The sequence below is a fragment of the Prosopis cineraria genome, unplaced genomic scaffold (assembly GCF_029017545.1).
Source record: "Prosopis cineraria cultivar Desert tree isolate PC_DT_omini unplaced genomic scaffold, ASM2901754v1 PC14, whole genome shotgun sequence".
Classification (NCBI taxonomy): Eukaryota; Viridiplantae; Streptophyta; class Magnoliopsida; order Fabales; family Fabaceae; genus Prosopis; species Prosopis cineraria.
Window position 1 is genome coordinate 240248 of NW_026555345.1, and position 24851 is coordinate 265098.

The 24851-nt window shown below is 35.9% G+C and overlaps 1 protein-coding gene and 1 long non-coding RNA gene across 5 annotated transcripts in view; one reads left to right on the forward strand and one right to left on the reverse strand.

The window, feature by feature from the left end:
• Window positions 1–12313, forward strand: part of LOC129293484 (uncharacterized) — a 92712-nt gene extending 80399 nt beyond the window's left edge. For 2 of the 3 annotated variants that reach the window (XM_054931482.1, XM_054931483.1), the window contains exons 33-40: window positions 8756–8849; window positions 8963–8999; window positions 9119–9176; window positions 9431–9541; window positions 9819–9886; window positions 11431–11497; window positions 11618–11686; window positions 12007–12313. In XM_054931482.1, coding sequence (XP_054787457.1) covers window positions 8756–8849; window positions 8963–8999; window positions 9119–9176; window positions 9431–9541; window positions 9819–9886; window positions 11431–11497; window positions 11618–11686; window positions 12007–12105 — 603 coding nt within the window. In that variant the 3' untranslated portion in view covers window positions 12106–12313. Of the gene's footprint in view, window positions 1–8755; window positions 8850–8962; window positions 9000–9118; window positions 9177–9430; window positions 9542–9818; window positions 9887–11430; window positions 11498–11617; window positions 11687–12006 lie in introns of those variants that run through there. The other variant, XR_008589167.1, reaches the window with a different exon arrangement.
• Window positions 12314–12739: 426 nt separating this feature from the next.
• LOC129293584 (uncharacterized) lies at window positions 12740–22300 on the reverse strand. Of its 2 annotated transcripts, none has more exons than XR_008589174.1 (5): window positions 21671–22300; window positions 20226–20402; window positions 18722–18801; window positions 15106–16999; window positions 12740–14973 (listed from the first exon to the last, which is right to left on the reverse strand). It is a non-coding gene; the product is annotated as an uncharacterized LOC129293584 (long non-coding RNA). The 2 variants fall into 2 exon arrangements; XR_008589175.1 differs by lacking the exon at window positions 12740–14973 and adding an exon at window positions 14990–15105 and having other exon boundaries at window positions 16003–16999.
• Window positions 22301–24851: the final 2551 nt, after the last annotated feature.

Consider the following 24851-nt stretch of genomic DNA (forward strand, 5'->3'; position numbering starts at 1 on the left):
AACATCTTGTAACTTTGTAGGTCGGTATGTCAAACATCAATGCCTTTCTCTACTCTCTCTCTCTCTCTGATAAAATGCCTATCCACTTCAACATGTTTAGATCTCTTGTGATGTACAGGATTCAATGCCATGCTTATGGAAGCCTTGTTATCACAATACAACTTCATTAGTGGATCAATTCTGACCTGTATTTCTTCTATGACCCTTCTCATCCATAGTTCTTTTGTGATTCCTTGAGCTAATGCTCTCAATTTTGTTTCAGCACTGCTTTTGGATGAAACTCTATTTTTGGCTTTTCCAAGTCACTAAGTTTTCCCACACAAACAAGCAATAGCCAGAAGTGGATCTCCTGTCCCCACAAGTCCCCCCCCCCAGTCTGCATTTGTATAGAACTCAATCGTCCTCTAATCATGCTTCTTGAATACTAATCCCTTACCAGGTGTACCTTCAAGGTATTTCAGAATTCTGTATACAGCTTCCAAGTGTTTCTTCCTTGGATCACACGTGTATTGAGTTGCTACACTGATAGCAAAAGCAATATCTGGCCTTGTATGGGATAGATAAATCAACTTTCCAACTAATCTTTGATATTTGTCTTTATCACTTGTTTCTTCATTTTCCTTGTCTTCTTCTTCAACCTCATTATTAGAGTTGTCTTTTCCTTCTAACTCTTCCTTACTGTTTTTCTCAGGCTTCTTTCTTGAGACCATAATAGGAGTTTCCTTAGGTTTACAACCTAACATGCTAGTTTCCTTGAGAAGATCAAGTATATACTTCCTTTAAGATTCATATATGCCTCATTTTGACCTTGCAACTTCCATCCCCAGAAAATATTTCAAGTTCTCGAGATCCTTGACTTCAAATTCCTTCTTAAGGACAGTCTTTATCCTTGCTATTTCCTCAACATGATCTCTTGTAAGAATTATATCATCTACATACACAATAAGGATGCACTTCTTAGCTCCCTCAACCTTAACAAACATCGTATGATTTGATAATCCTTGTTTGTAGCCTTCAAACTTCAAAACCTTTGAGAATCTATCAAACCATGCTTTAGGTGATTGTTTCAAGCCATATAGGGATTTTTTTCAATTGGCATACTTTATCACTTCTGTCTCTATCAAACTTCAGAGGTAGAGCCATGTAGACTTCTTCCTTCAATTCTCCATTTAAAAAGGCATTCTTGATATCTAGTTGATGAAGTGGCCATTCAAGGTTGGCTGCTACTGACAGTAGAATTCTGATAGTGTTTAGGTTTGCCACTGACGCAAACATCTCGTTGTAGTCTATGCCATATGTTTAGGTAAAACCCCTTGCTACTAACCGTGCCTTTGACTTGTCAAGTGTGCTCTCAGCCTTATATTTTAGGGTAAAGACTCACTTGCAACTAACTAGTTTCTTACCTTTAGGTCTCTCAACAATCTCCCATGTTTCATTTTTTTTTTTCAAGCTCTCATTTTCTCCATAACTGCATTTCTCCATTCTGGTATTTCCAATGCCTCTTGGATGTTGTTGGGAGTAACCACTTTATCCAAATTAGTGATGGAGGCCCGGTAACCAGGAGAGAGAGCCTTGTAGGATACATGCTTTTGAATCAGATGTAAAGTACAAGACTGAGGTTTCCGGAGAGCAATAGGTAGATCAAGTTCAGGAGATTCACTTCGTTGTTATCATCTAGCTCAGGATGGATCAATCCTTAGTATTTCAGCTTCAAGAACTACCTTTTGTTCTGACTCTCTTGGTGCCTCAAATACAAGTTGCTCACTATCTTTTGATTTTTTTTCTTTCGAATGTAAACCAATTACTCTTCCTTTTATGGTCTTTCTACATCTCCCTCTGTTTTCTTGTTTTTCCCAAACTCTAGCATAAGAGAAGAGGTTGGTGAAGGTGGGGTGTTTGATGGAAAAGATGGTAAGGGTAATGATTTTGGTGAGGGCTCAAGAAGAACAAATTCTATGTAAGGTTCTAGTTCCCAAGTCTAAGATTCACCTACACTTTCCCCTTGAATTGAAGAATTGGAATAAAAAGGAGTTTCTTCATGGAAGGTAACATCACGGCTTACAAGGGTGTGTTTAGAAATAGGATTAAAACATTTGTATCCTTCTTAGTAGGAGAATAGCCAAGAAAGATGCACTTGATAGCTTGAGGTTTGAGTTTATTGTTTTGATGGATATGAACAAAAATTGTGTGACCAAATACATGAAGCGAAAGTTTGGTTTCAATGTGCGACGTAGGAAAAACACTTTGGAATTGTTGGAGAGGAGTTTCAAAGGATAAGATTTGACTAGGCATTCGATTGATGAGATAGGTCGCAATTAAAATGGCATTCCCCTAATAAAACTTTGACACATTGCAAGTGAACTTAAGTGCTCTTGCAACTTCAAGGATATGTCTATTTTTTCTTTCTACAACCCCATTTTGTTGAGGTGTATGGGCACAAGTATTTGTATGGACAATGCCATGCATCTGGAGGAAATTACTCAAAGACTGGTTGAAGTATTCAGTACCATTATCAGTGTGTAAGCCTTGGATGCTAGTATTGAATTGGTTTTTGATCATAATGACGAAACTCATGAATGTGGATGCAGCCTCATACTTGTTCTTTAAAAGATAAGCCCAACAAATACGAGCATGGTCATCAATGAAAGAAATTAACCATTTTGTTTGAGTACGGTTTGGAGTACAAGATGGTCTCCACAAGTCACTATGAATGATTGTGAAAGGTTTGGTGGGTGTGTATTTGGTTTTAAGAAAGGAAGTTCGATGGTGTTTGGCAAGTTCACACACCTCACACTAGATTTCACTATAATTCAGGTTGGGGCATAAGATTGGAAACAATCGTTGAAGGTAATGAAAATTAGGATGACCCCTCCTCTTATGCCATAACATAAAATTATTAACGTTAGAGGTAGACACAGAATTACCAACAATAGATGAGTTACCCACTCGAGTGACGACCTCTAAATAATAGAGCCCTTCATGCTCCTTGGCACTGCCGATTGTCAGATCAGATGATAAATCCTAAAACACACTATAGGACGGGAGAAATTTAGCAAAACAATTTAACTACCTGGTCAATTGATTGATTGAAAGTAAATTATAATCAAGTTTTGGCACATGGAGGATAGATTCCAAAACAATAGAATCTGATATACGGATACTCCCTTTCCCCGCCACAGGTGCTAAGGAGCCATCTGTAATTTTCACTTTAACATTTCTAGCACGCAAGGTGTAAGTGGTAAACAATTAATAACAGTTAGTCATATGGTCGGATGCCTTGAAATCCACAATCCATACTATTGCACTTCAAGTTGTCTTTAAAGCCTAAAGAAAGGAACCCTTTTTTGCCACTAATGCTATAGGTGCAAATTTGGACAAAATTAGTCACGACACTATAGAGGAGTATACACAGCACTTCAAATGAGGAAAAGACTTCATGGTAGACTAAAAACAAAAGCCACAACCCAATATAACTCCAAACACAGCAAAACAAGGCACTAACAACACCATGCGGATTGATATGGTTCGAAAACAATGTACCTATACACTGGATTGTCATGTATCTGGCCAAAGAGAGTGCGTTGTCGCCATTCAATGAGGTCGTGGCCTAAATGGAGTTAACACACGCCACTAGAAGCTTGCTTACATAGTTTGTAAGGATAGCGCGCGTGGGCCACACATGTCACCGTTCGCCGTCGCCATCTTGGGTTTTGTCGTTCAGAGCCTCCTGAGTACATTTAGGGTGGTGGTGAGAGTTCAAACTTGCTCCACCATTGTCCACACAAACGCCCTCACGTATTGTTTAGAAAGTCTCATTCTAGCCATTTCAAAATTAACTTACAACAACAACAACAACAAGCCTTTATCCCACTAGGTGGGGTCGGCTACATGGATTGCAAGACGCCATTGTGCTCTATCATTTATTAAGCTTTTAGAAATATTATTAATTAAGAGATCACGTTCAACAACTTCCAAGAGTGTTCTCTTAGGCCTTCCTCTACCTCTCTTAATCGGACTCAAAGTTATATGTTCCACTCTTCTCACTGGTGCCTCCCTTGGTCTTCTTTGTACATGCCCAAACCATCTCAATCGATTTTCTACCATTTTTTCCTCAATAGGTGCCACCCTCACTTTTTCACGTATGTGCTCATTTCGAATTTTATCTTTACGTGTATGTCCGCACATCCATCGTAACATTCTCATCTCTGCTACTCCAACTTTATGCTCTTGCTGTCCCGTTAGAGCCCAGCATTCACTACTATATAACATTGCCGGTCTGATAGCAGTACGATAAAACTTTCCTTTAAGTTTATTAGGCACCCTACGGTCACAAATAACTCCTTTAGCTTTTCTCCAATTAAACCACCCAGCTTGAATTCTATGTGAAATATCTCCACTGATTTCGCCATCATTTTGAATAATGGCTCCCAAATATCTAAACTTTTCCACTTGAGGTATAATTTGATCTCCCAATTTCACTTCGAAATTATTTTCGAATAGTCCTTTACCAAATTTACAATATAAATATTCCGTCTTACTTCTACTCAGACGAAAACCTTTCGACTCCAATGTCCTCCTCCATAACTCAAGTTTGCAATTAACCTCTTCTCTTGTCTCTGCTATAAGAACTATATCATCCGCAAAGAGCATACATTTCGGGATTTCCTCTTGAATATGTTCTGTCAAAACATTTAAAATCAAGTTGAACAAATAAGGACTCAGAGATGATCCCTGATGTAGTCCAATCTTTATAGGAAAATCCTTTGTTTGACCACTAGGCGTTCTTATACTAGTTTTTACCCCCTCATACATATCTTGTATGGCTTTAATATAAGCAATCCGTACTCCCTTTTTTTCCAACGCTTTCCAAAGCACTTCTCTTGGTATACGGTCATAAGCTTTTTCCAAATCAATAAAAACCATGTGTAGATCTTTATCTTTACAACGATACTTTTCCATTAATCCCCTTAGTAGATAAATCGCCTCTGTAGTTGATCTACCTGGCATAAAACCAAATTGATTCTCAGAAATACTTGTCTCCAATCTCAACCTGTGCTCAATTACTTTCTCCCACAATTTCATTGTGTGGCTCATGAGTTTAATCCCTCTATAGTTAGTACAATTCTGAATATCTCCTTTATTTTTATAAATAGGAATTAATGTACTTCTCCACTCATCAGGCATTTTCTTGGACCGTAAAATCACATTAAATAACTTAGTTAACCATCTCACCCCTTCTTCACCTAAACATTTCCACGCTTCGATAGATATACAATCAGGTCCGTTAGCTCTACCATTTGCCATTTTCTTAAGAGCTTCCTTTACCTCCTTATCACGTATTTTTCGATAGAATGACAAATTTTGTTCTCCTTCACCAGTTACTAAATCCTCCAAGTTACTAGATGAATCCTCTCCATCATTGAAAAGTTTAGAAAAATAAGTCTCCCATCTATTTTTAATTTCATCATCTGTAACTAAAATTCTTCCCTCTTCATCCTTAATACACCTTACCTGTTCTAGATCTCTTGATTTTCTTTCCCTACTCTTGGCAATCTTATAAATATTTTGCTCTCCTTCCTTCGTCTCAAGGTTCTTATAAAATTCTTCAAAAGCTTTGGAACGAGCTTCACCCACAGCTCTCTTAGTTTCCTTCTTAGCCATACGGTACCTCTCCCAATTTTCCTCATTGTTACACAAATGTATGGCTTTAAAACAGTTCTTCTTATACTTGATTTTGTCCTGTACACTATTATTCCACCACCAAGACTCCTTATCTCTCGGACCAGAACCTTTCGATTCTCCCAAAACTACTTTTGCAACCTCCCGTATCTTTTTAGCCATATCCTCCCATATGATGTTAGCACTTCCCTGAGAATCCCAAATTCCTTTATCCAAAAGATTTTGCTTGAAAATATCTTGCTTCTCACCTTTTAATTGCCACCACCTAATCCTTGGTGTTACTACTTGTCGACGTTTTTGGATTTTACTCATAATACACACATCAAGGACTAGGACCCTATGTTGTGTCGTTACAGCATCTCCAGGGATCACCTTACAATTTTTACAAAGTTTTCTATCTGTGTTCCTAACCAAAAGAAAATCAATCTGCGACCTTGAGGCTCCACTTTTGTAAGTGATGAGATGCTCATCTCTCTTCTTGAAACAAGTGTTGGCAATCTTAAAATCATACGCCAATGAGAAATCAAGAAGAGTTTGCCCTTCATTGTTTAGCTCTCCAAAACCAAAACCACCATGCACCCTCGCATACTGACCAGCTTCCCTCCCGACATGCGCATTAAAGTCTCCTCCAATAAAAATCTTTTCACTCTGTGGTATGTGTCGAATCAACCCCTCCAGATCCTCCCAAAATAATTCCTTAAGACTGGCTTCTGTCCCGACTTGCGGCGCATAAGCGCTAACAATATTAACAGTCTCACGTCCAATTATCATTTTTAAAGAAATAATTCTGTCTCCAATTCTGCTAACTTCTACAACGTTCTTCTTCCACTCCTTATCTATAATGATGCCTACTCCATTGCGTGCACTTACTTTTCCTGTATACCAAAGTTTGAAACCTTGAATATCCTTAGCTCTTTCTCCACGCCATTTTGTTTCTTGCAAGCAAAGGATATTGATTTTCCTTTGAATCATAACCCCTACAACCTCTACAGATTTACAATTTAATGTCCCAACATTCCAAGTACCAAATCTAATTTTGCTCTTATGGACTAACTTCTTTAGCCGCGTGCGTCCAGAATGACGCGGTAGCCCTTGCTCATTTAACACTACATCCGGGCGCCGATGCAGCGGCTCTAACTCACTTATCACTGTACTCGAGCCATGCAGCGCGTTACTTACGGGCAACGACCTAGCATTAACATTATAACGTCTATTGTCCATGTTCATGATAGATTCAACAAATTTTTACATTGGCTGTTGATGGCCTAACACAACCCTCCTCCTTTACCCGGGCTTGGGACCGGCTATAAACATAGGCGGAGTTCCATTTCAAAATTAACTTAATTTAAATTTTTTGAGTTTGATGCTCTGATACCATGTGGTATTTTGAAAGAGGAAAAATGTATTTCTCATTCATGTATGTTCTAATTTACAAACTGATATTATATATACACATCAAGTGAGATAAAACGTAATAAATACTAATAAAGCCTAATAATGCAAATTATTCACAATAATGACATAATATTCTCACATATTACTTATTACTTTGTTAGAACCAAATCATGTGCATGCCATATATTAACTATTAAGATTGATTTCTTACTATGCTGTGCATTTATTATGCTGTATTATTTGCCTACATTTTGTAAATTATATTTCTCTAGCCTATTGTTCTACTTGGAAGTGGTTTCTCTAAATTTCAATTTCTTGAGTTTGGAGGATGAGACCGAGGTACTCCAGGATTCCTCATCTTACATTAAGCAACTTGAGATGCTCTATGGGATACTAAAGTGTGTTAGTAAAGTGTCACTAAGTATAGCCATCTGGATGTTGGCTTTCCCAAAATGGTCTATTGGTGGAGACCAAGGTAGTATGGGATGTCTAGTCCCACATGTGTGTATGATGGTGAATTAGTGTTCCCATTTCAATATTTTTTTTGAAGAGGGTTCCTCACTCTACTTGGATGTTTTCAAAGGCTCACATTCCATAGGCCATAAAGGGAGACTGCAATTTCTTCAAACGAAAGGCTTGTCATGACTTGAAGCAAGAACATTTTATTGGTTAATATTTAACCATATTCCAATTTATTTGGAGTCTTTCACAATTAAATGGGGTCAGGCTCCTTTCTTTTTCCAAAATATCTAGCTCATACATTTCTTTTACTTCATCTCTGATGTTGGTTTACAAAGGTGGAAGAGTGGTGGAAATATAAAACCACATGGCCGAGACCCTGTGCTATTTCAGCCACCACTAAACATCATAAGGATCAAGAATGCCCCTACTTGAAGAAGTGACATATTCATCTAATTTTTCTTTCTTTATGGCCCAAAAGATTGAGGACTAGTTGTTTGAAAACATTTCTTTGAAAATTAAATATGATTGTGGCATTTTCCATGAGAGCCAACTGCATTGTGGCATGAAATAATTTAGCAAAGGCAACTTAAACATTGTGGTCAGGATGTTTGCACAACTGTAAATGACTCGTGTCTCTTGAGAAGTCTGTTTCACATTGATTTTTGTCATTTACACCATAATCTCTCATAAATTAAGCAATGACTCAAAATAAGGCCTGGGGAGAATGCTAAGGTAGGAATTGCCTCTATTTTCAAATGAAGTGTACAATTATCTCTACTAAATCCCTGATTTACAGCTTAATGAATGGCAAATTCATTATGGTTTTATGTTTATTTCCTTGTTTGTTGGTAGTCAACTAGTTAATGCTAGGTAGCTTTGATTTTAATGTGGTAGGGGATTAATCTTTTCTTCTTCTTCTTCTTCTTCTTCTAGGGAGCATTAACTCCTCCTTTTAGACTGGGTTCTTGTACTTAAAATGTACCCATAGGTTTATATCAATACATCCAGCGTTTTGCACCAATCTTCAGCCTCTATTGGCTTTTTTTTTTTTTTTTGGCAGTCTCTAGTGGTTTTTGTTTGCGTGATCCTCACACTTTCCATTTCTTTACAATTTGACAATTCCTATTTTCTCTTTCATAGTCTCCGCCAATGTTTCTTATATTATAGATTGTACTTCTATTAAATTTTCTATTTTGTGATTATAATGTATTTAATGCAGATGGATATTTTTCCATACTCGGTGTTCTATATCTTCTTTGAACAATATCTGGATATTTGGAAGATAGCCTTGATCAACATTACCATAGCACTAGGTTGCTATTCCGTTCTCTCTTTTTGTTGTCCATTTTTCCTTTCTCGTTGACATGAACTATTTAATTAACACTTTTGTGAGCCTGGGAGATCTCTAACTCTGGATGACATACAGGTGCTGTTTTTGTTGTTTGTCTGGTTATTACTTCCAGGTAGAATTCCATTAAAATGTAGCGTTGTGTAATTATGGTAGTTTGGAGAATTTTTATCGTTATCAGGACTAAATTGTAATCTGCTTTTCCTTTTCTATCTGATTTTTTTCCAAATGCAGCTTGTGGAGTTCAGCAATCATCGTAGTTGTTCTGATCATGATAATTGTGGACCTCATGGTATATTTCATCTTTTTAGTTAATTTTGCTACATCTTTCGAATGGCTTCACTTTTTCATTTTCCTTTTCCTGTCCATTATTTCTTTCTTCCTCTTTTCAGTCGGTGCCTGTCTGCTGTGTACTCCATTTCACAATGTCTGCTGACTTCTACGTCTATTTTTATGTCTGCTTATTACTTTTCTAATTTGGAGCCAAAAATTAAAAAAGAAAAAAAAAAGTAAAATAAAATTTATTAGCTTTGCTGAATCTTGCAGGGTGTGATGGCAATTCTGGATATTCAACTAAATGCAGTCTCTGTTGTAAACATTATAATGTCGATAGGGATTGCTGTTGAGTTTTGCGTTCATATAGCACATGCATTTATGGTTAGTATGATTTATTATTTGAGGTGTATTCTCCATTAGTATGATCGTATAGATCAGATTAGTAGCATTTGTCATAGTGGGGCTTTCTAATTCCCTAACTCGTCTTTTTTATGCAAGTGCAGTTTTTTGTATCATTATTATTCTTGCAATTCAGATTCTTTTTTGCCTTAAAAAATTCTAGTCTTGTGCCTTGAGGGAAATTCAAGGCAATCTTACCACTGGTAACTTGCAGATATGCTTGTTTGGTAAGTTTTTCATGTGGCTTCTATTTATACAGGTATGCTCCGGGGATAAGAATCAACGAGCAAAGACAGCGTTGAGTACCATGGGTGCTTCTGTATTCAGGTTTATTCTTTGGTGTTTTGATAATATTTGTAACCTTGATTGTGTTTTAGTAGTAGCAAACGTGTGAAGATTGAGTGAAAATGAAATAATCCCGGGAGCAGTCACTGGTGCCTCGTCTGGCTCGATTCACTATTGACGGCAGAATGGGAGTGCAAAATTGGGTTCATTCAAGTCAAGTCATTACCGATGACGCACAAAGGTGTTAAATGTTATAGTAGTCATTAACATGTAGATTGCCCTGTCAAAAGTCATGCAAGAAACCTTCAATATTCAAGATTTGCAGCTTTGTTCTTCATGGAAGAAAATATCTCCGTTGCCACTTCCCAAATCTCATTAGCCATAGGATATGGCATAATGTTCAACCCAATTTCCTAGCTAGGATCTATCTGTAACATTAGTGATGGTCCTAAGCAAGGGAGGGAAAAAAAAAACGACCAACTTTTTAAAGATAGTGAAAGATATTCAAGGATAATAGATAATGATGAAAATTATTACCCATGTGATTTTTGCAGAAAAAGAAAAATAATCTTGATGGGATTATTGAGTTTTTTACCTAGAAAAGTTAAACATTTTGGACTTGGTTTATAAAATTTATTTAATTGATTCATTTTTGGGTTAAAAAGACACTTTCAAGTCATTAATTAACAGCCATGTTGGCGCCTGTTTAAGCCACACCAGACAATCTGTCAAGTGACCATAAGTTTTTACAACCCCCCCCCTTCCTTCTCTCAAGTTAGGTCATAGACATTAATCATGTCCAAGTTGCTCACACAACAACTACAACAAGCCTTATTCACCTTGCTCACACAATCTTCAAAATTCTGTCTTGAAATTCCCTTGGTAAGAATGTCAGCAATTTGTTACTTGGTTGGGCCCCACATTATGCCTTATAGTTATTGGTTTAACTTCAATTCTAATTGCAAATCAAGCTTATTTTCTGATGCAACCCTGCTAACAATGAAAGCCAAATACAGAAATAAAAGCAGAAGAAATAAATGAGGGAAATCTTTAGGTTTTGATATTAATGCTTAAAAATACTGAATCAATGTTACAAGGAACTTCACTGATTCTGACCAAGGCTCTATTGCTGGCATTCGAGAGGCCAGGCTCTCCTCACCATACTCAGTTTCCAAAATACATCACATGAGCCTTCAAAACAGCGGAAAGGCCTCTAAAATCCCAAAAACTATCCAGCACCACTTCGAACGCAGGCTATACCCCTAGTCAGCCCCCAAAATGTCACTAGTCAAGATTTTACTTTTCCTTACTACTAGGATCCGTGGGATAGATACCAGAACTAGAAGTGTTTTTCTCTTCTCCCTTCTTGGTCTTCATTGATTCCCTCTTCTATGTTTTATCAAATCCGCCAGCTCTATTGCTTTCCATAAAGCTCTCCGATTTCAATTTTGAATTCTCTCTCCCCAAAATATCAATTGTGTTTAGTTTCCTTTTACTGCATCCTCGGAATTGGCGCATCTGCTACAAATTCTGAATTTTGTTTTCTATGCTAATAACTAAACATTTTTCTGTTTTTATATTGGCAGTGGAATTACACTTACGAAATTAGTTGGGGTTCTTGTCCTTTGCTTCTCAAGATCAGAAATATTCGTGGCATGTGATATCTCCATTGGCTATTGACATTTATTTTTCTGCTCGGGAATTATAAACTAGTTTTAGTCGTCATTGGCTTATAATTACTGAAACCAGAGATTTTTTTTTTTTTTTTTTTAGGTATATTACTTCAAGATGTATCTGGCTTTGGTTGTCATTGGCTTCTTGCACGGGCTTGTGTTTCTACCAGTAAGTCTTCATAATTTCCTCTTGCTCGGCTCTTTATGGTAGGTTTTGGTCCTCTTCCATTTTGTGGGTTTTGCTGGTCACATGTTATTGATGCAACAGATGTGAGCTTTTGCCTTCGATTTTTGAGTAACTAGTTGGCAAGTTAATGATGAAATGTTTTTATGTTTGATCTTTGTATTACTAACTATAAGTGATGAAAAGGTGAAGTTACCCCGCCACTCTTCGGAGGATAGTTCTTTATCATGGATCTATATATGAATATAATATAATTGTGGCAAGCATTCCCTTAGCAATTTTGCACCCTGCCTGCCTTTTTCCAGGTAGCATTGAGTTTATTTGGCCCTCCGTCCAAGTACACAATCTTTAAGGACCAACTGGAAGACATTCCTCCCGCCCCTTCTGGACCTCTTTCAGGATGATTTTAGACTTGTTCTGAAGATTATGATTATCTTCTCTCTGTGTATATGGTGTTAGAGAAACTTCATTCCATGGACTACTATTTTATGTTATTTTGGTTGTTTTGACCATCACAAATACTATACTATATGATTAAGGGTGTGGTAGGATTAAAAAATTTACAATTGAGGTTAAAATCAATTGAGATTAACAAACTAAGATTATGACAAAGGTTTGTGACTTTAACATAATTTATATTTGGATGCAATTTTTTTTTTTTTAGAAGTCAATTGGATTTAAATGATTTGATTTAAAAGTTAGTTGAGATATATATAATGACAAAAATGAATGTAAATTTTTTGTAGATATTTTTAGTTATTAATTTGATATTTTTGGAAAAAATATTAAACTTCAAATTATAAATTTAAAAAAAAGTTGAATTAAAAAATATAAAATAAATTGATAAATTAAAAAATCTTCATTAATATTTTTCATCGATTTCCATTATTTGTGAATTTCTTCTAGTCCATTCTACTTAACTGGAAAAATTAATTCAGCAATTACTTATTAACACCCAGTGGACAAAAGAAAAGGAACAAGTAATGAAAATTAAAGTATATCCAAAGGTGATCAAATACTAAGCTCCATTCAAGATTAAAAAGAAAGGAAAAGTTAAAATTAAATTAAAAATAATAAACAAATAAAGAGAAAAAAAATAAGAAAAGAAAATATGCAAAATCTAGACATTGTCCGTAGAGGGTAAAAAAATCCAGCTATGAAAACCAACAAATCAAAGTTCCATTCAGAATCAGAAAACCCAAGGAAACCAAAAATTAGTATCCTATCTTCATCGAATCAACATCCTACAACTAGAAGTGCAACTTTTTCTTCTTTGTCCTTGGCTAAGCTTTATGTTAGTTTCAAAGGATTGGAGTTCCTTGCCTTCTGTGAATTTAGTGACAACAATAGAGAGCTAATCCGGCGAGTGCAATGATGGCAAACATCAAACGAGGACCATGAAAAGCAAGAATATGTAGATCTAGCAAGCTTGATAGATATTGAGCAACACGGTCAACAAAAGAAGAAAATAAGGAACTAAGCAATCTTAATGGAACCTACCCTCGACTTCCTTAGATTGCAACGACAGCAAGCACAATGGGCGATCAGTGATGGCAACGAAAAGGAGGTGAAGATAGAGCTTGTGAAGATGGGGGACAAAGCAAAAAGAGGAGTGGCAATATCCAAAAGTGAAGATGCAAGGAGAGAAAAGAATCTGACAATAACTCAATGCTCGACCCCTTGAATCTCTAAGACTTTTGATATATGTTATTTCTTTTAACTTCTAAAACATTTATATTTATTCTTTCTTTAAAGAATTTTAGTATAATTGATAGAAACTAGACACGTTTTCTCTTATTTTTTACCAAATTTTAGATAAATTATGCATCTTGATTTTACTCATTGAATATACAGAGACTTTTTTTTGGGGGGTTTAATTCCAGTCTATTAAGACGAAGAAAAAGAAGCCCATACTAAAGTGAATTGCAAGCTAAAGCCCAATACAAATAATAAGTCCAAGAGTCTGAATTAGTTGGGCCTAACTAATATATTGTACATGCGTGCTGTAACTATTTATTCTTTATTCTTTATCACTGTACACATGTTTTATTTACCCTACTGTCTAAGGTTTGTAACCTATCTATTTAAGGCTCTCTTTGCCTTGAGGTTTGTAGCTGACAATATACATTTCACTGTCAAAGTAATTTTATCTTGGTATCAAAGCACAGCTATGGCTTAAGAACAATTAGTCCACACGTCTTCCAACAACTCTACCAGCTCATTTCTTGTTGCCACCAATCTTAGGAAGGCTACTAGTGGACCTCCCACATCTTTACCCACTAAGGTTGCTATCAAGTTGGATAGAACCAACTTTATTGTCTTACAGACTCATGTTTTGCCCATTATTCAAGGTTTTAAGCTTGAAGGCTTTCTTAATGGGACAAAACCTTGCCCTGCTCAATTTATTACAAAAAATGATGCCACCAAACTTAACCCAAAATTCGAAGACTAAGTTGCAGCTGATCAGATTCTTTTTGGATGGCTTTTAAACACAATAACCTTGGATATTTCTTCTTAAATGACTCATGTTACTTCTACTACTCTGTGGAAAGCAGCAAAATACCTTGCTAGAGCACAAACAAAGGCTAGGATTCTTATGCTTTATACTGAAATCCAATGTACCAGAAAGGGTACATCCTCTATGAATGATTATTTATCTAAAATGAAACATCTCTCAGAATAACTCACTACTGCTGGTCATCCCATTCCCATGCCTAATTTGATTCTCTAAACTTTTGCTGGTCTTGATTCTGAGTACAATCTAGTAGTTGTTCAGCTTGCTAAGGAGTCAGATGAATTGAGTTAGATTGATTTCCAAGCTGAATTGCTTGCATTTCAAAGTCATGTTGAACAACTAACACAAGTTTCTCATCTTTAAACTTCTCAACAGTTTGCTAATATTGCTCATGCTCAATTTTCATCTAGCCCCAGATGGCGTTCTCGTGGTCATGGTGGTCACAAAGGATGAGGCAGGAATAGTCGAGGTGGTGGTGAATATTCAAATTGCTTCAGGAATTTTAGCAACTCAAAACGTCCTCAATGCTAATTGTGTGACAAGTTCAGACATGTTGAGCAGTGCTTCTATCGGTTTGACAGAAACTTTACTAAAGGAGGATGCAAAAAACAGAATTAGAATGGCAAAAATTCTTCCTCCTCCTCCTCTAAGTACAATGCTTTTTAGGAAACTCTTGAAACAATTGTGGATGATGCTTGGTATCTTGATAGTGGGGCCACTAGTCATGTAACTAATGACCTTGCTCGCATTGACAATCCTGTTGATACAAAGGGTAAGATTCGAATTGTTACTTGCAGTGGACAGAAATTGAATGTTAAGAAAATTGGTTCTTCTACTGTTCAAAATATTCCTAACCATAGTGTTAAACTCAATAATATTCTCTACACACCTGAATGTCACGGGCTGAGAGTCTGGCGCAGCACACGACGCCCGTGCGGCGTCCTGGAGGACCCCATAATCCTCAGGACAAGCCTTACCACGTACGGATCACACTGGTTTCGCCCTGCCATGGGCTCATCAGGGAGGCGGCACTAGCCCCCGACTAGTTGTGCACACAGTCTGAAGACTGAGGCAGAACACCCCCAATGCTAATGTCGCCCCCTTTACCCATATTGTGCGAGGCTAACCAGCGAACCGTTCATTATCTTGGTCTTTACACGGTCACGGAAATATCATCCGTGACATTCTCCCACACCCAATCTAGCACGCCCTCGTGCTAGGGGAGAACGACTCCGCCCAAGGATCGTGCGTACAGTACTGCCACAAACACACCAGCTTACTTGCTGAGTGGCCACCCGAGTCCTGCACTCTTCGGACCCACTCGCACCCGCGAGCCAACAGGAGTGGAGTCGACAACGGCCAACCTTCCCGCCCGAGTCCCCACTTTTGGACCCACCTGCACGGAGGCCTTTCTGGAGCAGTGCCGAGGCCGACCAGTCCCAACGTGGGACCCCACGCACACACGACAGTAAAGTACGTCCTGCTCTGATACCACTCTGTCACGGGCTGAGAGTCTGGCGCAGCACACGGCGCCCGTGCGGCGTCCTGGAGGACCCCATAATCCTCAGGACAAGCCTTACCACGTACGGATCACACTGGTTTCGCCCTGCCATGGGCTCATCAGGGAGGCGGCACTAGCCCCCGACCAGTTGTGCACACAGTCTGAAGACTGAGGCAGAACACCCCTAATGCTAATGTCGCCCCCTTTACCCATATTGTGCGAGGCTAACCAGCGGACCGTTCATTATCTTGGTCTTTACACGGTCACGGAAATATCATCCGTGACATGAAGCTAATAAAAATCTGATCAATGTGTACAAAGTAGCTGCTGATAATTATGCTGATATGGTGTTTAATTAAGTGGTGTTTGTGTTAAGTCTCAAGAAACAGGGCTAGTGATATTGTAGGGGCAACCAACTAGTGGCATGTTTTGCATTCACGAAAGAAAGGCTCAAAAGAATGGTAGCAGAGAAGATCTAACTTTTGTTGCTGAAAATGTAGATGATACAGCATTGAAAAATAGTTTTAATTCTAAAACTAGCAAGAAACTATTAGCATTGTAGACTTTAACATCTAAATGATAGGATTTTGCAAAGAGTTATTAATGAATGTAATTTGAAAATTATTGGTAAAGAAGAGCCTTTGTTTTGTGAGTCATGCAAATTTGGTAAATCGCATTCTCTACTATTCAAACTATCTCCTTCACATGCCACTAAACCTTTTGAATTAGTACATACAGATCTATAGGGTCCCTCTCCCCTAGCCTCCACACATGACTTTCAATATTATATTTTATTTCTTGATGACTGCAATCGTTATTCTGGATTTATCCTTTAAAAACCAAAGATGAAGCTGTCACACCCCAGTACAAAGGGTATGATCGGCACAGAATCTGAGATAAACTTACATTCCATAAGCCGTAATTATGAGGTTAAGCTAAAATATTGATAACTAATTTATATATATAATTATAAGGTTATAAAAAAATCTTAAATATTTTGTAAAAATTTCAACAGTCTCCCTCCTAAATTAGACCTCCCAAAATTTCTACAATAATAAAACCTATCATCCAATTCAACAAAGGAGCTTAGCTCCACATCAGCAGATTATATATTAGCAAAATAAAACTAAAATCTAACTATGATACACGTGAAGCACTAAATTACAACCTAACACCACAATATAGTTTTTACCTAAGAGACAATCAAAAGGTACTTCCACTGTACAAAAAAACTATGAGGCCTCTCAATGATTAGTAGGAAGTGCAGAGTCAGCTACAATATCTGAAACCAAATAAATTTTTGGTGAGTAGCGTTTCACTCATAATTATAATTAAAATAATTAAGAAGATAGAACTAATAAATTTAGTCTAAAACAATTTATGAAATAACGAAACATTTACTTGAATTAACAATAAAGACGAATTATTTTTCAATAATATAATTGTGAAATTTAACAATAGTAATAGAACAATATAAATTTATTAAGGTTTGTACTACCCATAAAATGTAATAATTTCAAGTAATGACACAATTAAGTAAAATGCTTTTAGAGAATTCATAGAAATAATAAATTTCAATTTTAAATTTAGGAGGGCTTTATCAGAATAAATAATAAGCATGGACACACAGTCCACGAGGATAAATAACCAATCAAATATGGACATACAGTCTACGAGGGTAAGTAACCAATCAAGCACGGCTAGAAGCCACAAAACAAGCACGACAAGAGCCACGAATCAAGCGCAGGCATGAAGCCCATGAAAACAAGTGTGATTACAATGCTCACGAATACCATCCCTCCAATTCACATGTATTAGCCTTTGCACGAGGCTAGCACCTCCTATAAACACTCTGCTAACTAGGTGTTCCATGGCATGCCAAGGGCTAACGGAACTACTGTTAGCATCCACGTTCTGAACTCAGTCCCCCTAATTAAATTCAAGCATGCACAGGATTGAAAAACAATTTCAAAATTTTCACTTTCAAAATATATGATTCAGTTGTCATCTTCCATTCCTATATTCATTGTCATTTCTTCCATGCACGAGTTATTGTACTAAAAGTTTTCATATCAAATATAAAGTTAAACAATTGAGTTGTTTTTTTACATCAACTTTAATTATTACTTATCAATAGCATAAATCATTAGTAAAATCAAGATATCATCATTAATAAAATAATTATAAAAAAATAGAATTGACAAGAATGTTTATATAAGTAATAAAGAAATAGTATTAAAATTTAAGTAAAAGAATTTTTATAAACAATTGCTTGAAATTCATTCGGAACGCTACCCACTCACTTGAGAGTTTCTCAATAATCTTATAATTAGACTCCCTCAATTTCCCACTTACTCCGGTGATACTCCACATTAATCTAGCATTTAAACCAACAACTCTTATATCATTATGATTTTCCCTTCTTAATAAAAACAAGCGAAATTAACATTCAGACTCTTCAAATATTCTTTAAATTTTTCATTATCCCTTAAATTCTCACTGAACCTTCCAACAATTTCTATCAAATATTCAACAAAATCAAACAACATTCAACCCCAACTATTAACACTCTTCTTATTCCATGTTTAACAAAAACCTTAATCATCACATACCCTAACAATTTCCCTCTTTGGTGCCATACAAATCCAATGAGTAAATCAACTTTACAACTTGTATGCAAAGACATATACTTTCTTAAGTAGCATAAATTTCTTTAGGCTCTAATATAAAAATTAAACAATTTTATTTCCACCAGTTTTTTTTCCAAGTATTTTCACCAATACCTTGAGCGTGTTACCGTAAGCTAAAGTTTGAAATCAACATTCAAAACTTCAAACAACTTCAAATATTTAATCCTACAACCAAGATTCAACTCAATATCAAAATAAGTTGGCATCCATCATTAACCAAACAACCCCTCAGTTTTCTCAAAGTCAAGAGAACAATAATGAGCAGAGATGCCTCTTTCGGTCAGGAGAGGAAGAAGAAAGGATCAACAACTTACCACAAACCAAAATACAATAGCTTCAGCCACACCTAAGCTCACGGATGATGCCAAAGGAGAGAAGAAAAGCTTCTTCTTTGCTGTTCAAACGAGAAGAAGGAGCAGAAAATTAGGGACCCTAAAAGAGAAAGACTTGAGCTCACCATACACACGTGGTGTCCAGCAACTAAGGAGGAAGAAAAGTGGCAGCTGAATGCGCACACACTACCACTGTCAACCCAAAACAGAGACAAACAGAAAACAATTGCCCCAACTCTCCCAACAACAAAGACGCAACAGTAAGGATCAACGCAGACCAACAGTGAGCAACAGAATTGTATACTAGAAGAAAAAAACTTGAGCTTATTATTCACACACACACAAGCCTCTAACAACTGAGGAGGAAGAAAAACTGAAGCTAAACCCACATGCACACAGAACCGTTGAACCTGAACAAAGAAGCAGTAAAAAACAGGGATGAATGAAGGATTCTGATCACTTCGCACGCTCAACAGAAGAGATGACCTAGTGAAGCAAGATGCACGCCACCGGTGAGAAGAAGAATAAGTTCAAAAGTGAGGAGGAAGGTTTCAAGAATGATGAAAGAAACGAAATCTAAATCGGTGAAGAGAAAATACCAAAATGCTCTGTTTTTGCTTTCACGCAAGATATAAAAACTAAAGAAAAGAAGTTTTGGAAAAATTACAAAAAAGAACATGAGAAAATCAAAAAAAAATAATAAAATTACAGGAAAGGACACTACATTTTCTTAAATGTTAAAATCAAACTTTTGCTCAGAAAACTTTGGACCTTAAGTCTTTGAGGAAGTTTCTAGCATAAATTCTTATAAGCTATCCCTTTCTACTTACTGTTAAACTTATTTAAATAAAATATCTATTAGAAGAATTTTTTTAAAAATTTAAAATTTAGGGTCATTACAGAAGCTTTGCCCATGTTCATTCAATTCAAAAACTATGCAGAAAAAGAATTTGATACTTATATTAAGATAGTTCAAAGTGACTAGGGAGGAGAATACCGTAGTTTCACTAAATTCCTTCATGATTCTGGTATTGTTTTTCGTCACTCATGCTCTCATACTTCAGCTCAAAATGGTCGTGCAGAGAGAAAACACAAACACATTGCTAAAGTTGGACTAACTCTTTTGGCTCAAGCTAAAATGCCCTTACACTATTAGTGGGAAGCTTTTCACATTGCTGCTGAGCTTATGAATCGACTTCCCTCCACTGTCTTAGGGGTATTTCACCTTATCTTAGACTTTTTAGGAAAAACCCTAATTATGAGAATCTAAAGGTGTTTGGATCTGCCTGTTATTCATGTTTGAGATCTTATAATCGACATAAATTACAATTCAAATCCTCTAGATATGTTTTTCTAGGCTACAACAACTCTCATAAAAGGTCTAAATGTCTCACCTCTACAAGAAAAATACTCATATCCAGACATGTTGTTTTCAATGAATCTAATTTTCCTTTTGAATCAAGGTTTATAAACAAGAGAGCCTTACCTCAAGAACAAGTAGATCCAAGCATCTTCTTTGCACCACTCAGTTCATTTCGCCTAAGTTTCTGTCCAAGCTCAACCACTATTGTAGGTGGTTAGATTTCTGCATCTGAACCAAACTCACATTCCACTTCTGTCTCTTCTTTACAGCAAAATTTGCCTTAGCTATATGCCAGTTCACCTGTATCAGTCACAAATGCATCAGAAATTCCGAGAGACACTCAATATACAGAACAACAACATGAAAATACTAACTCAAACTTGAATAACGTGCAGTCATCCAGGGATATTAGTCAAGGAGGAAATCAACATCATATGATTACAAGAAGTAAAGCAGGTATTCATAAACCAAAAGCTCCTTATGTTGGAGTAGCTCAAGTTGAAAATACTGAACTTGTTGAACCTAGAAGTGTTAAGGAAGCACTCCAATCCATGAAGTGGAAAGCAGCAATGATTGAAGAATACAAAGCTTTAATTTAGAACGGTACATGGATTTTAGTTCCATTTTCTGGTCAGAGGAATATTGTTGATTGCAAATGGGTATTCAAAACTAAGCTCAATGCTGAAGGTATTCTACAAAAGAGGAAAGCAAGACTTGTGGCTAAGGGTTTTAAACAAAGCCCTGGTATTGACTATGATGAAACTTTTAGCCCAGTTCTGAAAGCCACAACCTTAAGGTTCATTATTATTACTATAGTGACATTTAATTGGCCTATAAGGCAACTAGACATCAATAATGCTTTTTCGAATGGCTTTTTACAAGAAAAGGTGTCTATGAAATAGCCAAAAGGATTTACATATCCTAAATATCCTCATCATGTTTGCCTACTCAGAAAAGCACTATATGGGCCTAAACAAGCCCCTAGAGCCTGGTTTGAAAGACTAAGACGTACTTTACTAGGGGTTTCATGAACTCACGATGTGATTCCTCTTTGTTCTTCTTTAAACAAAAGGGTATTGTCTTGTTTGTTTTGATCTATGTAGATGACATGATAGCTACTGGGAATTCTATATCTACACTTAAGACCTTTGTTAAACAACTAAATGCCTTGTTTGCTCTCAAGGATCTTGATTCTCTTCACTATTTCCTGGGTATTGAAGCCTATAGAAATGACACGGGGCTTTATCTCAAGCAAGGAAGATACATATTGGATTTACTAAAGAAGTTTGGAATGGAAAATTGTTTTTTAGTTCCTACTCCTATGGTAGTAAATAAATACTACTCTAAGAATGATGGAATCTTACTCAAAAATCCTATGCCCTATAAAAGGATAATCGGAGCACTACAATATCTTATAAACACCAGACCAAACATTATGTTTGCAGTAAATAAATTTAGTTCCTAGGCAATCCCACAGATATACACTGGCAAGCGTTGAAGAGAGTGCTAAGGTATCTTAAAGGGACTGTAGATCTGAGTTTACACATCAAGCCAAATAGCCAACTCACCTTACAAGGGCTTTTAGACGCTGACTGGGTAGTATGTCCAGATGATCGCAGGTCTGTCGGTGGTCACTATGTCTTCCTTGGTGACTCTCTAATTTCTTGGTCAAGTAAGAAGCAACGTGTTGTCTCTCTATCGAGCACTGAGTCTGAGTACTGTGCCCTGGTCGATCTCGCAGCTGAGTTAACTTGGCTTCAATGTCTCATCTCAGAAGTTAGCTTCCCTCTATCTCGAGTTCGAATTGCCTGGTGCGATAACGTGAGTGCTGCAGCTCTAGCTTCAAATCTGGTTCTTCACGCCAGATCCAAGCACATCAAGATCGATGTGCACTTCATCCATGATAGAGTCCTCAGTCAAAAACCGATGGTATGATATATTCCCTCATCTGACCAAATCATTGATATGTTCACAAAAGCTCTGACTCAAACGCGTTTCTGCACACTTTGCGACAAACTCGGTCTGGTGCACAGCCCCATCACCTCTCATTTGAAGGGAAATGTTAAGATAAAGCAGAAAGAAGCCCATACTAAAGTGAAGTGCAAGCTAAATCCCAATACAAATAATAAGTTCAAGAGTCTAAAATAGTTGGGCCCAATAAATATATTATGCATACATGCTGTAACTGTTTATTCTTTATTCTTTATCACTATACATATGTTTTATTTACCCTACTCTCTAGGGTTTGTAACCTATCTATTTAAGGCTTTCTTTGCCTTGGGCTTTGTAGCCGATAATATACATTTCACTATTACAATAATGTTATCTCAGTCTTGAAAAATCATGCACAAGAAAAAATTAGATTGACTGAAACACAAGATGGAAGGGTTTCCTTGGAGAATTCCTCAACCTAAAATAAAATAAAATAGGATTAAGGTCATTTTTATCACTGAATTATGCACAAAAAGTCACAAAAATTTTTAAATTTAACTATAAATTAATTTTGTCCCTCAACTTAAAAAATTCATTTCCTCATCACGTTACCATTTTTTCACTATTAATTGACTGTTAGTAAGCCCCACATTATTTTTTTAATACTTTTTATTATAAAATATTTGACTTAAGGGGCTAAAATATCCCTTAACCTGATAAAAAATATTAAAAAATAATGGGACCCATTAATAATTAACGGACTGTTAAGTATTTTCAACATTAGGGTGATGACGGAGGGAATCTTTAAAGTTAAGGAATAAAATTGATCCATATTTGAGTTTAAGGGCATTTGTGACCTTTTATGTGTAATTTAAAAATAAAAATGATCCTTAATCTAATAAAATAATCAGGTAAGTAGTTTTTTTAAAATTGCACTGTAAAACCAAGTCCAAAAATATTGCCAACTCAAACTTACGATATTGCCAATCAAAATAGTGAAATCAAAACAAGGATTGTATTAATTGGTCTTTGCCAAGCTTACTTTGGTTGGGGAGGTTTTGGAAGAAAGAGGAAGAAAAAAGATTGTTCGGTTAATAAAAAAAAAAAATTTGAAGGTGGGGTGGGGTTAGTCAAATTTTCTCTCTCCCCTCCCCTCACCTGCATAACTCTCATGGGAAGCAAAATGCAATTCTAATTGGTCTTGACTAGGTCCGATCTACTTTTGTTTTCCGCCTACAATTCCCACAGAAAAATTGATGCGCTGCTTACAAGCCTATTTTTCCTTTAAGTGTGACTGTTCATTGAAAGGGTCATCATGGAGTTTAATTTGACTATTCAATAAAATCCTTTTCGAATCTGCTTACTGTACTTGTACTCTTAAGAAGTGCTTCTTATCAAAATCATTAGCTCCTATTTAAGTAAATTCAGTTTTTTAAAGCACCCAGATCCTTTCAAGTATATCAAGCTTGTGGAGCCTCGGAAAAATTATGTCGATGATTACTATGATTATTGATAGGAGCGGTTAACTTTATGTCAAGTTTTCTTTTTCTTTCTTTCTTTGTTTTTTTTTTTTTTTTGGTAAAAGAGAGAGGGTTAAACTATATGTCAAGTTTTCTGCTTTTATTTTTTACAATTACAAAGAAAGAAACAATCTTTTTTATAATTTTGAAATAGTTAATAAGATATTAAATTAGTTTATCAATGCAGTATGATTTTAAGTGGTTATAAAAAAATCATGTCAATATTAGTTATACATAACAAATTAATCAAACAAGTTCTTTTTTCTTCTTTTATTATCAAAACATGCTAAAGCAATTTACCAAACACGTTTTTACATCTAGTTTCTAAATATAATTTTTCAGAGTATTTATTCAAACAATTTTTTTAATTTTTTTTGTGACATTTTTTTTAATCTTTTGTTTTCAAAACATGTTCTAAAAAGGATATAGTTTCACAAACGGAAAAACAAAAATAAAATTAAACAAGCCCTAAATTGAGGTCAAAATCTTTAGATGCAGGCATTCTCCCTTCTCTGTACCAAACTCTTTTTTCTTAAGATTTTTTTGGCTAATTTTTATTTTCTCAAGATTTAGTGAACAACAATAAAATGACATTTGGAGTATTCAAAATTCTTTTTCCTCGGAAAAAAGTTTTTTAGATCATGCATATATTAATATAAAAATAAAATTGAACTAAACTTGGATCATCTAACATTTAATATTGATGATCAAAGCTGCAATAAGCATCGAATCCATTTTTATTTCTCCTTCGCTATCAAAGGAACACCAATTAGTTCCTCCTTTTTAAAAATCAAGGAAAAGAAGTAACATGATGAATTTTATACCAGTTTTAATGGCAAATTGAGCCAGACCCTATTAAAATACTAAAAAATTCCTACCTTATCCGGCGGGAGTTATTTATCCAAATACTACACTTCTGTTTATTTTAAATTCTACAATATTTTTTCTTCTTTTCTGCTTAAAATATTGAAAGATGGTGCCACAGACGCAACTTCCTATTAGCTTTTTAGTTATGTTATATTTAGAAATCAATTTATACACTCACACATATAATTGATAAGAAGTAGTGCTATTAATAAATAATGATTAATGTTTTTCATTTTAGAGACTCACTGCAAAATGTATGATTCACATCTAGTTTTAATCAGGATAATTACAATAATATAACAAATTAAAATAGATAAAATCAAATAAGTCATTTCATATTTTTCTCAATTTAGGCATCTCAAATCTCAAATCTTCTATGTATCATTCCAATTTTATGGAATGTTATCATAGGGACAAGTCATCATTCCAC